We start from the raw sequence: 13,386 nt of genomic DNA, 5'->3' as shown, positions 1-13,386 counted from the left end.
CAATCACAAAATAACAAAGTACACTTACTATTTGCTTGTATATTATTAAATGAAATTATGATCAAAGGAAACAAACTCATCTACCACTCACATCTGATGTGAACATAACTGGAGCAGAATATAAATAGTCCTTTGCCACTGCACATGCAAGATTCATTTCTACACAGAGCTGAAAAGTTACTGGTGTTGTGAAACCACATCAACTTTGATTTTTGGTTGTGCTCCTAACCTTCAACAGCTGAGCCATTTCTCCAGCCCCCACATTAACTTCATATGTGTTATATGTGTTAATAATTTTTACATATACATGTTATTTATATATTTATTATGTTTATATGTATTTATATGTTAATATTAACATCTACAAAGCCCTTAGAGTTCCTTTAAGATGTTAATTATTTTTAAATAATATTTCAAACTTGCTGCTAATTAAAGCAAAATTTCTTCAAATACAGCCTAAGTTCATGGTAAATAAAATTGTTCCTCCTTTTCTTTCTCTAAGTGTTGTGGACATCTTTGTGTATATTTTTCCCCAAAGTGTACATCTAAAATGTGGGTAGACTTCTCCTTTGTATAGCCAAGCACTGTTTTTATAATTAGCTACTTCTCTACAGTGTTGTGGCCCTCTTTTCTAAAACGTGACCCTTTCAATGAAAACGCCGTGACACAGAGAACACTGGCAGCTCACAGGAATGTCGCTCACTGACAGTTCCCCGGCCCTTCCCCTGTGCTCAGATGTATAACCGAGGGCTTCTCTTTGGGGAATTTATGAATAGTGGATTTCAGAGCTGTGGTGGCCCCTCAGGTTTGCTTTCACGTGGTTGTTGAGTTTAGGCTATGAACTAAGCAAAAGACATGGGGAGTTCTGCATTGCCGGTGAGTTAACCCTCTGGATCTTACACGCTGAGCTTATATGGGGATGAGACCTTTCCAAAGACCTTGTTTTTAAGTTTTTAATTCTAGAAAAGAAATACTGCTTTTAAAATTTTACAGAGCGGGAAAGTAATGGAGAGGGTAGAGAGGGGGAGACAGACCATGAGTGAGATCTAGAGACAGAACACGAAAGTGTATTTATTTTTTTGAATCATCAATCTTTGCTTAGTAAAAAACACATGTGGTGGAATTTACTCCTAAATAAGCAGAAAACAAAGAATTGGTGAATATTTTAACATGAGCAGGAAATACGCAAAGTCTTTTGTTATCAGATGGCATAGCTCAGTCCAATGGTCTGAGAAGGCCAAAGGGATTTTAGCTTAGGAAATGCTTGCTCTACAATGGGACATAGGCACTAAAGGACTTCTCAGAACATTTAATATGTGAATGTCTGCTGCAAACACCTCACCTATTATAACAGGCAATATTTTCCAGGAAAAGTCAATTAATAACGCATTTTTTTCTCTTTGCATTCAGAGGGAAACATGGCCACTGGTCAATATACTTATATAAAACAGCTAGGTCTTGATAAGCCTTATTTTCATATGCATATCTTCACATGGTTTGGTGGAGAATTCGCATTTCTCTTTCATTTGGTATTTTCTAACGTGACACTTTCAGGGAGAAAGAAGTACCAACCTGAAGGCTTCGAGGTACTCAACATCTCCCATGGGGGGGTCAAGGCCACCTGTCCAGGCAATGTTGATGTTGAAGCCTTCTCCCAGGCCTACTCCAACCTGGGAATAGAAAAACACACCACTGTGGACAGAGAACGGAGGAGAGGGACGAAACAAAAGGAGCGGGAAACAAGCACATGGGAGCTCTTGAAATAAACATCAAACACAGCGTCAAATCAAGCCAGCTCTGCTTGACAGCCAGCTCTCTGGGTTATGCACTTGTTCTGTGCTGGTTCTTGGTCCTGTGGGACAAGCGGGTAATCTGGGGTAATTTAAAACAGCAGCAAAGGACAAGAAAATTAGGGGTAATCACGCAATGCAATTACCTGCGAGATACAAGTAAAAGCAGGGCTCTAAAGAAATAAACCGAACCTCATTCGGGGCTCCACTGCCGGGGAAAAAGTTTCCTTCATCATAGCGGTGGAGAGAAATGTACAGGACGCTGGGGTCAGCATAAAAGGCCTGCTGTGTACCGTTGCCATGGTGAACGTCCTACGGGGAAAGAAAACAGATGACAAGCACCGTCACAGCTGACTCTGGAGACGGCTCTTCTCATTCCTGGTTCCCTCTCTTCATACCCCACCCTCCCTCTCATTTTCTGTCTTCTCCTCGGCTTTCTTTCTCTCTCCCTTTCAGCCTACTTCTACACAACCCTTTACTTCCTGAACTTTCAGGCAAATTACCCTTTAATGCTCTCATTTATTTTTTTTTAAACTGGCTTCTAAAAATCAGGAAACCACAGCGAGCATGCCCTGGAGACTCCAGATGAGCAGTCAGTGAGAAAGCCCAGTCCTTCGGTCCAATTAGATAGTTATACATCGGCACTTTGTACTCTTTGCTTCAGTGATGGAATCCTGCATCCTGTTTTATAGAGGAATTTTATGACTTATTAACTGCCAACAGTTCATAACCCCTCAGGCTTAATTAACTAGCCTCATTGGCCTCTGGAAAAAAAAAAAAGGACTAATGTTTAAACTCCAAACTAGTCTTTTTCAGGGGGATCTGTGGGTTAGAGAGCGTTCTCACAATTCTTGACAGAACAGTAAACCATACGTGTATGCCTTGATTTGCCAAGTCCCACCATTAGGTCAAAGGCTTTGCAACCAGCTGAATAAATTGGCTTTCTTGAAGCATTCAGTTCAGTTAGCAGTCCCTCGGCTAGAGTCACTTCAAAAAAGATGCCAGATGAAAAGAGGACTTCCTACTACATTTTGCAATAAACGTGGAAGCAAGAGTAGAAGAAATAGGGGCGTGAGCTCATTAACTGTGAAATCATTTGGGCCAAAGCAGGAAGATGGCACAGGGATTTACGCAATCCTTTCCAATCTGTCTCACAGATAATGACCGCATTACGGATCGCATCCCAGCTCTCTTCCTCATCTGTCTGTCTTTCTCATACTTCTCCAACTTCCCACTCAAAAAATCCTATTATCAATAAATGAATAAATAATGTATTGGACATTGGTAGAGGATAATAATTCAAAACTTGATGGTTCTTCTATTTTTAATGTAGATACACATCCCAATTGACATAACTATTGGAAACAATAAAAGGAGAAACATTTAAAATATCTTTAAGAAGAATTCAGGTATTAAGGACTTAAGTTAATACACTCAATATTTTCTGAGGAAAAACAAGCAGGCTCCTAACGAGTGCTGAACTACACATTATATGCAGAAAAACAGTATTACATTATTCACTTATACAGTTATAAAGAGCTTTGGTACTTTGTAGCTATTTAAATACATTGGGCTTCATTTTTATCAGTAAGATTTATACTGTTTTAAACAATGTTTCTTACCACCATTGAGTGAACACAATATTAAACACCTTGAATTAATTACTTAAAAATTATATAAGACATGTGATATTATTTCTATCCTAAAAAATATGACAACTGATGCTCAAGGAATTTCAAAAATTTACTATGAATCTACAGGCAGCACATTGTGAAATAGGTTCTTGAATCCACTTATTACTGCAAATGAAAAGCTAATTATTTATTACTTTTCTGATTCTTTTAGCAAGCTTATGAGGAGAATTTTTTGGAAACTAACTCTTCTCCTTGAGATGGACAGAACCCCCTTCTTCTCCAGTCTCCAGCCCCCAGTTCCACTAGACATCTCCAAAGCCCGCTTGATGCTGGAACCCTCCTCTGCACTTGCTATCCATGGTGTAGACATACAATAATCTGCTCCTATCCATGGTGTAGACATACAATAATCCGCTCCGTGCTTCACATACCAGACACACCCAAAAGTGATCAAAGAATCATACTGCTCAGGCAGACAGGAATCATCTCAGAAACTTTACTAGCCAAAGATAAACGCATCAGAAAAAGTATATAACTTGATGAAAACATATTAATTACTGGATTTCTGAATATTCAAAAGAAAGTAAAAGTAAAATTAACTTTTTCTTTTTTATGTGAACAAAAATGAAACAATTTAAGCCACAATGTATTTTATACTAGCTAGTACTAGTATAAAACCAAAATAACTCCCAAGGAAACCCCAGCAGAGGGCTATGTCTGCTTCCCCTCCAGCAGCAACAGCCAGGGCTGTAAGACCAATTTTGTTCTAGGGATAAGAGAGTCCACAGTTGGAAAGCAGAGAGAAACACTGCCTTGACTATTCACATTTCTTTAGTGACATTGGAAAACTTTATTTAAGAAAAAGGGAGACTAAAAATTGACACCTATAGCCCTGATACAAAATCATCTGATCTTTAAAACTGTTTGGGGTGCTTGTCTGTTCACACATTATAAGAAATGCATCCTGTCCCCAGCAAAAGAAAGAAAAACACCAGCATTACTTACTTATAAAAACACACAAATCAATCCTAATTTTTGAGCAATGCTTGATTCTGTATTTATTTGCCAAGTACTTAAAGATAAATATGAACCCACATAGTAGGTGTGAGGCAACAACATAGAGTGTAGGGTTGAGAGTACCTTCTGCTACTTACTCTGTTCAAACCAAAGACCGCTCAGGAACTAGCTGAACCTGCTTCTCCATGGCAACAAATATATAACAGACTAAGACAAGAAACTTACCTGTGCTTATGAGAAATTAGCATAAAGATGAAATGAATCATCACAGCCTTAAAATAAACATAGAATCTAAGATGTACTTAGAATTATGGAAAAATGCCTATCAATATTTTGATATACTATAAAATTCAATTCTTTATAAAAATTTAGAACCTATGTATTCTGTTCTTATCTAAGATGGCTTTGAACAAATCATATATTCTTCCAGTTAATATTATCCTTTATAACTAATTAGTATATGGAGACAAAGGTCTAAATGTCTTTGATCAACAACGGAATGTCATAAACTATAAGGACATTTGAAGTAACTGTTTTGTTATAAGAGAAAACAGAACTTAAGAAGAATTGTGATCTAAAATTTCCTTCTACGTTACACACATGATTCAGGGAAGAAAGCCTACTCCACGGACATGCTGCCTCCTGGAACGCAAGGCTGTGCTCTGGAAAGTGCTAAGGCAAAGATGCTTACTTCCTTTTTGTACTGATTTGCACATCAGAGAGAGAGAGAGAAGACATGAAAAGACTTCATAAATAACTGGAATCCCACCTGCCTAACATGAAAACACCTCCGAAGTAGGCCCTGGCCCAAATAGAGAGAGTAGCAACTCTGGCTTTAGATTTACTTGGCTATAAAATGTCGAAACTAGCCACTAGCTGAGAGAGCCGCACTATGGTGAAGGGCTCCAGAGTCTGAGGCCAGTGGATCTGAGGGGATGAACTCTTCTCCCCCTGCAGAATCTTCCTCTCTCCTCTGTCACTTGCACAGAGACCAATTGGCCAGGGAGAAGGGGTATCTCGGCATCTCGTGGTGCCTTAAGATGTCCTTCTCAGTTTCTGGAGGAAACAGGAGTTTCCTCACAGTGCCCTGCAGCTGCAGAGTTTGGAAGACTGGAAAGTAAGAAGTGTGGGCTGGTGGTGACCTCAGAGGCCACTCTTTGGACATACACTGAGAGGACCTGAAACAAAAACTTCTTGTCTGTGGGAGCCAATTGGGAGAGGAACATCCTTCACAGATTGGATAGCGGAGTAAAATCACAATTGCCAGCCATGTAGAGGAAAGTGACTCCTTAGAGCTACCAAGTCAGTCAGTATAGAAATCGAGACAGCTTCTCTCTACAGTCAGACCCATACATCTCTCAAGAAATACTTACAGTTAGAAGAGCTTGTCACTCTTAAGAAAAACAAGGCTAACCATTGACCTTGCCCAACCCTCAAGTTCCTGGATCTCCACTTGCCATCTTTTCCTTCTAAGCTCATCCTTACAAAACTCCAGGAGAAATGATTTTTAGATTAACATGCATGCAAACTCTGAATTACTTCAAGCATCGTTTTGGATGTATTTGAGAAAATAGGTATTCATGCAAAATTACAAGAACTCTGCAGTGTTATAGCTCTCTCCTTCAACACAGCCTGTTCAGTAGTGAACTGTGACCTACTTTGAAACTTAAGTATGTTTGGAAAACACATAGAAAATTAGAATTCAATATTTTCACATGAAAATGCCTGCAGAGAAGCCACAATATAAAAAATACCTATTTTAACCAAGCCATAGAAGTGGTTGTCAATCTTCCACTTTAAAAAAAAAATCTTCATTTTCATTTAAATATTACTTTACACGACTTTGTTAGTGGTCTCTCCACCCTTTGGGGATGCCTGCTTAACTATATCTAATGGCTGGAGGTTGATGTCATGACTTCCAATAAGATTTAATTATGAGTGCAGATATGAGCAAGATTTAAACTATTAAGACTTGCACTTCAAAAAAAACCTCTAGCATTTTTTTTTGCCTTTAAATCTTTTATCACCTGTAAAAATTAATTAAGTGCAGATGCAGCAGGTTTGGCTTGGATGCCAGGGTTCATTTCCTGTCTATGCTTTGTCAGACAAGCCATTACACCTCCTGGTGGAGTGCAGGCAAACTGAGAAGCGGGCTCATAAATCACCATTGCCTTTCCCTCGCCCCTTCCTGGGTTGGTTCTTTCTGTATGGGGCAGATCTCCAGCTCATTATTCATGCATACATTTTAGACAACCTGCCAAGTGTCATCTGCATTTAAATAAACCATTTGTTGAACAAATGATAACTATTGTGTAAGAATGCTCCATGCTAAAATGTAGGATGCATCCAAGGCTTCTGACTTTTAATCACACAGGGTTCCTGCAGGCATCTGAGACCTGAGATCTTTTCACCGAGAAGGACATGTTTACTTGCTTTAATAATACCTGTGTGGCACAGCAAGGGACGCGATTGCTAACTGGGGGAAGCGGCCAACTGGTTACCAAAGCAACAGCATTCCTTCCAGCACATCTGACTAGTTAAAGTCTATATTCTGTAGGGAAAAGTAAATTCAGGTTCTGTTGGGTTATTTTAACTGTGGAAGTATCAATTCATTTAAGGATCATAAAAGTTGCCCTGATCTGCGCCGTCTTCTCATTAAATTGCAGTTAACACCATGAAAGTGAAACGTGAATGTTTATGGTTTCAGAACTGCAGTCCTGAGTTTAAGGCGTTTCCACATGCAAAGGAAACACGCCCATCAGAGGTTTGCAGGGCTAAGAGCAAGACAGCCTTGCAGAGAAGTGCGCATCCACTCCCCTTTACCTGGAGCCACTGAAAATGCTGCCCTGGTCAGACATACATACCAGATCTACAATCAATATCTTGTTCATATTGAGTTGGTCTCTCAAGTATTTGGCGGTAATTGCAACTGAATTAAAAAAGCAGAACCCCCTGTGGAATAAAGAAGAACAGAGAAGTAAGAAGGAAAATCATCCAGGAAAACCATTATAAATAATGTTCAGAGCATTTTTTTTAAAAGATGCTATATGATCTCTGAAGTCATAAATCTGCTTCTGGGAGTACCTCGCAAGAGTTTTCAGCCCATCTGTTAGCAATTAGAGACTTCAGAAACATGCATAGGGCAGGTGACTGCCAGGAACCATGGCACTGAAAGATGGCAGTGGGCCCTGGTACTTACATGGCAGCAGACTCTTCAGCATGATGGCCTGGGGGCCTCACAACAGCAAACCCATTCTGGAAGCACAAGACAGGGTTTTCAGTAGCAGGCGTAGTGATACTGATCGGATCTCTGCAGCTAAGCATCACAGACACACACAAAAAGTCTGATGTCTCTCAGACACACCCAAGCATATCTCCTTGTCCTTATCACCATGTCACAGCATCAAGTGAGACACTTGGGTCACTTTTGCTCAGATCCTGTCTCAAACAGGCCCACACTGATCCAGAAGAACAGATTGCTGGGAGTTGTTCATAGCAGTCAGGCAATCATCTCAGCTGTTAGACTCACACAACCCATTTACAAGAATACCCTTTAAAGTTCTAACATCAACATCCTAGAGACAGAGAAAAATTCACTCTTGGTGCAGGTTTGGGTCAAAGTTCAGAAAGACGGGAAGATGCGAAGTGAAAATTCCTGACCTGGGTCCCTTCAATAGTTCTTTCCACCCCAGTGTCAGCAACATGATAAATTTACACTTGCACACGCACATAGACACAAAAGAAACCCCAGAAAGGTGAAAAGGAGAACAATGGAAATCCCATATTTCTTCCAGTCTATAAACTGAGCTTGGATGACTGCCAAGGCATGTGAGTTTATTGGATTCCCTAAGTCAATTTCTAGCCCAAGTTCTGGAATTTTATAAAGAATTCCAGAGCTGAGCAGCAGTCAGATATACCCATGATCAAGAAATGCCTTAACCTCCAGGTTAGTGGAAATGCATCAGAGAAAGCTGAAGAGACTCAGCATGAAGGCAGGGAGCCATAAATCCCAAGAAAGCCGTGCGAACGATGGGTTGTCTGATGTGAAAAAAATAATCATTTATCACACGGGTCACGCCACTTTTCACTTAACTATGATTCGAGGAGCATGCTCCAAAAAGAATATTTCCTTAACCACAATCCATAACGTCTGAGATAATTCTAATAAACCTCAGGAATTTTCCTTCTAAATCTTTACCTGAAATCATAAAGACTCAGAGTCATCCTACTTGACCTTCATGCACACAATCACTCTTTGTTACAATTTATAGTCGTTGGGTAAATTGACTTTAGATTTTGTTGAGTGAACATAGTAACGATTTCAGAGACAAATTAGAAGTGGCAATAGTATCTTCTATTGTTTGGAAACGTCACTCTTAGTACAAATCTACTACGAAATGGGACCATCAGAGGGCAGCTTTTTCCGGAGGACTCTTTCCTCGTGTGCAGACTCCTGCTGTGATTGAGGGGGTGGCTAGACATGAACAGAGCGAGCTGCTGATGAAAGGGATCAGGAAGACTGATTTTCCCTCTCTCTCTTTGATGTGGAATTTCCCTCTGTATGCTGTAATTACCACTAATGAATAAAGAAATTGCTTTGGACCTATAGCAGGGTAGAACTTAGGTAGGCAGGGAAAATTAAACTGAATGCTGGGAGAAAGAAGGGCGGAGTCAGAGAGAAGCCATATAGCCCTGCCAGAGACAGACGCCAAAACTTTATCAAGTAAGCCACAGCCACATGGCGACACACAGATTAAAAGAAATGGGTTAAATTAAGATGCAAGAGTTAGTCAATAAAAAATTAGAGCTAATAGGCCAATCAGTGATTTAATTAATATAGTTTCTATGTGATTATTTTGGGGCTAAGCAGCCGGGAACCAATAAGCGGCCCCTACCTCCTCCTACATCTCTTTCCTTTTCCTTATGTTGTGACCGAGAATTACAATTTGACCATATGCTGGCCTGGCCTCCCAATGTCATAGCTGCCTAGCCTTGTATTGTCTACATGTGAGTCTGTGGTATGGTGTTACAGCAGCAGAAAATGGACAAAGAAGCTGAATCACATCTCACTGACTAAATGCTAGAGATGATGATAAACATGTCTCCCACTGTTTTCCTGAAATCATTTATGCATTATCCAGACTTTATTATGGAGAAAGGAACTATTGATGAATAGTAACAGACATCAGAAATTTTAAGGTTAGTGGGGGAAATCTGCAAAGATTGCAATACACTCAATAAAAGCCACTGAATGAAAGAAATGAATATAAGGCTTGGTAAACACAACCCACGTGCAAAGCCCTGCAGATCGCTGCCGAGATGGCCTCCTTGCCTCTTAGAGTCTGACTTCTGAACAAGATTGGCCTTTTGTTCTATGATTTTCTGAGTAGCTAGCTACCAGTATTTTATTTCTGGTTCAATTAAACTGCTTTATAAATGAAGGTCATGTTTACATGTTTACAAAGAAACAACAACCAATCATCAATGTGTACTGAACACTATGACTAATCAAATAAAAACACAGAACCCCCAATGGTAAGCCATATTATATCATTTCCCTCACATACTGTGAGGGAGTTTCACATTCATACGATATTTGCAGAGAGAGACATAAACTCTCCATAATGTAGCCTTCTTGTATCTAGACAGAACTTTTGGAAAGCGTCGACACTCTTTGAATTATTAAAGAGTGCTTTCCCTAACACAACTTTATCAACTGTGTCTACAAGCTTCTATGTGAAAGGTCATATTTAATTTATAATGATAGAAATTTCTAATTATCTAAATAATCAGCTAATACTATGAAAGTGGTAAATAAATCATGACCCACTTAGCCATGTAATATTAATATTATCGTCCTACTCAACAGATTTACTTGGATATCTCGAGGGTACTTCAAGTTATTTCTTTGGAAAACAATCTGCAAATCTCCTAATCTCCTTAACATGGCAATGACACCATGGTCCATTCCTCCATCAGCTCAAGTCAGAGGCTGATAAATTCTCTCTCCTAGCTCCTTTTCCATCCTTCTTCCATTTCATTTTAGTTTACAACTTATTGCTGATGATATCATTTTGAAAAATTATTCAAACTTACTCTCTTATTCTTTTGCTTTGCTGGGTTATGTTGCAGGAACATGCACACGGGCAATAAGTACTCTGCCAAGAAGCCACACACTTAGCCCTTCCTTGAGGGTTTTGGCTTTGTAGGAGTTGTTATCTCCAGTATCCATACAATCTTCTGTCTCCTGATTTCTCCACTTTCTGACGCTTGCCATTAATAAATTCATATCCTGCTCAGTCTCTTCCTTTTAGGCTGTCCAGGGACAGCATCACTTTCATGATTCTATGACAAGCAAGCATCTACTCGCCCAGGACCTTCTCTTCCCAGACAAACACTGAGCAGACATCCCACTTCCAGTTCATCAACCATATTTAATTTCGCAGCTCGGTATTCATCAGCTACCATGTTCAGTTCCTTCTCCTCCAGCTTGGACTCTCAGGCCGTCATTACGTATCCACACGGACGGCCACCTTGTCCTTTCCTCATATGGTCACGCATGCTGACTGAGCTCTGGCAGGACTTTGTCTGTGCAGGGCACTCATTGCCTAGGGACTTCTCACTACAGTCTCCACGCAGCCCTTCCTGGGGACTCACAGTAGATAACTCTGGTGTCCTTTTTACTCATTGAAGGGCACTAGCGCTACTGGTTAAGACCCTAAGAACCTTGTATACTCTTTATTACTGACTTATAGCCTTATTCCAGTGACTGGGAGCTAAATTTTCAATACGCCATCTCTGAAGAGGCACAAACATTCCGTCTGTTCCACATTTTCAATCATGTCGCCCTTTCCCTTCTTGTGGATTCAGGCAAAATCACAAGTCTGATAAGATAGAACTCACACCTGCTTCATCCCTGCATCTGTTGAAGCACACATAAAAGCCAGATGTCTGCTTGTCCTTTACAGTTAGGATCTTTAACTCCAAGTACATTCCTCAGGATGGCTGGAAGCCACACTGCATTCCTCCATCAATGAACCGACTGTCCTTGACTTTCACATGAGTCATCCGGGCTTCTCCTTTTCCTTCAAAGTTTCAACAACCCTTCGCTAACTCCTTAACTTCTGCTTCTGCTGAAAAGTTATTAAAAAAAAAAAGCAAGTAGAATAACATATCTACATACTTCAAGTGAAAATATACTGACCCACTCCCAGTAGTTCTTGCTGCTGACCTGTCTGCCCTTTCTCCTCCCACATCGTTCTAGGCACAGCTAACTATGGCTCTCTTCCCTTTCTCTGTAGCATCTTTTTCTCTTCTGCTGCAATATTGCAATCAGAACAAATGTTTAACTTTCTCGACTTAAAGAAAAGGAACAGAAACTTAATGGTCAATGTGATGCGCTCAGGAGGTGGGACTTTAAAGATGGAACTCATCTTGAGGGCTTCTCCCTTTTAACGGGATTAAAGTCCTGTTTCAAGGGGCTTCGTGCAGCCTGTGGTTTTTTTGCTCTTCCTTCCAGCATCTTGGAAGCAGAAGGCAGCTCAACTCTGGGATTGCAGCAAGCCTCATCTAGGCTTGGGATTCAAGGATGTCAGGCTGGGAGGCTGACCCACTCTTTCTGAGCTATGCAGCTGGTGGAATTTTGCTTTGACAAAAACAGAGGTAGACATTCTCACAGTTTGCCAGGTGCTATTTCTGAGCACATCTTATGTTTGTGAAGACTGGGTGTACTTCCTTTGATTGGTTTTGATATTGTGACCCGGATGTATCATGTCCATACTCACCAAGGCACCTCCTTTCTGCCTGTCACTTTGTTCTCTACTCTGATATGACACTGGGCACATAACAAGATGCCAGTAAATAAACGAGGTATTTCTGCTCAGTTGTACAGCATGCGCCTACTTTGCTCCTCCATTCTGGCCTTGGCTTCAAGTTCTTTACTCTTCCAGGTGTTTGTACTCTTTCTTCTTGTAGGTGACCATTAGTCTTGTTATGGGAAGTCACCCATTAAGTTGGAGGTCACCTCTTAGGCTAGATTTCCTCAGAAACACATGAAATATTTTATGCCTTATAATAATAAATAAAATCTTTGTGTTCCATTTTCAATGTGAAGTGTATCTCACAGGCACTTGTGTGAATATTTGGACCCCAGCTTGTGGCTCTGTTTTAGGATGCAGTAGAAACAAAGGAGGCAGGCCTTAGCTGGAACACACAGGCCCTGTGGAGGGCATCTGATCCTTGGCTCCTCCCACCGTCTTCTCTTTTCCTGGCTGCCATGAGTATAGATTCCCCGAGTTTAGCCTCCTGTCATGACACTCTCTTTACCATGATCTAGAAACGTAGAACCAGAGACCTGGGACTGAGCCCTCCATGACCGTATGCCAAATAAAACATTTAAGTTAAAACAAATTGTTCTTCTTGAATTTTGACAAAATGGCAAAAAGATGATGAGCATTTTGGTTTGATGAAATAGGCTGGGAATGACTTCAAATGACAATATTAATATTATAGAACTATCTAGATACTCTGAACTCCATGGCAAGTAATTCATTTACTGTTTGTCTATATCCCTGTATGTCTGACAAACAAAGATTTGTTGTATGTCATACTATAAAATAGGATTTGCCCAGAGTTTAGATCCATACCACTTCCATTAATATTTTTCTAGTAGTTTTTAATACTTCGTTGTTTTGAAACAATAATATACTAGTCACAAAGCATAGCTATTAGAAAGGCTACAGCCATTTTGGGAAACTGCTGGCAATCTCAGCATTTCCGGGCAGCTCTGGAGGTCTGGAGGTTTGAGGTTGGCCTGGGCTACATAGCAAAATCCTATCCACACATGAAGAAAGAATGAAAGAGAGAGAGCTAGAGAGGTGGATGAAAGACAGAAAGAGGAAGGAGGTTAGGACAAAGGGAAGGAGATGAACATACAGCGCACACAA

At 40.3% G+C, this 13,386-nt stretch overlaps 1 protein-coding gene across 1 annotated transcript in view; it reads right to left on the bottom strand.

Moving 5' to 3' along the window:
* Hdac9 (histone deacetylase 9) overlaps nt 1-13,386 on the bottom strand; it is a 474,463-nt gene that overhangs the window by 149,237 nt on the left and 311,840 nt on the right. The window contains exons 18-21 of the mRNA XM_057782117.1: nt 7,641-7,696; nt 7,306-7,393; nt 1,983-2,102; nt 1,573-1,670 (exon numbers count right to left, since the gene is read on the bottom strand). Coding sequence (XP_057638100.1) covers nt 1,573-1,670; nt 1,983-2,102; nt 7,306-7,393; nt 7,641-7,696 — 362 coding nt within the window. The remainder of the gene's footprint in view (nt 1-1,572; nt 1,671-1,982; nt 2,103-7,305; nt 7,394-7,640; nt 7,697-13,386) is intronic.

Source organism: Chionomys nivalis, chromosome 10 (genome assembly GCF_950005125.1).
Source record: "Chionomys nivalis chromosome 10, mChiNiv1.1, whole genome shotgun sequence".
Classification (NCBI taxonomy): Eukaryota; Metazoa; Chordata; class Mammalia; order Rodentia; family Cricetidae; genus Chionomys; species Chionomys nivalis.
This window is presented reverse-complemented; position numbering and strand designations above follow the sequence as displayed.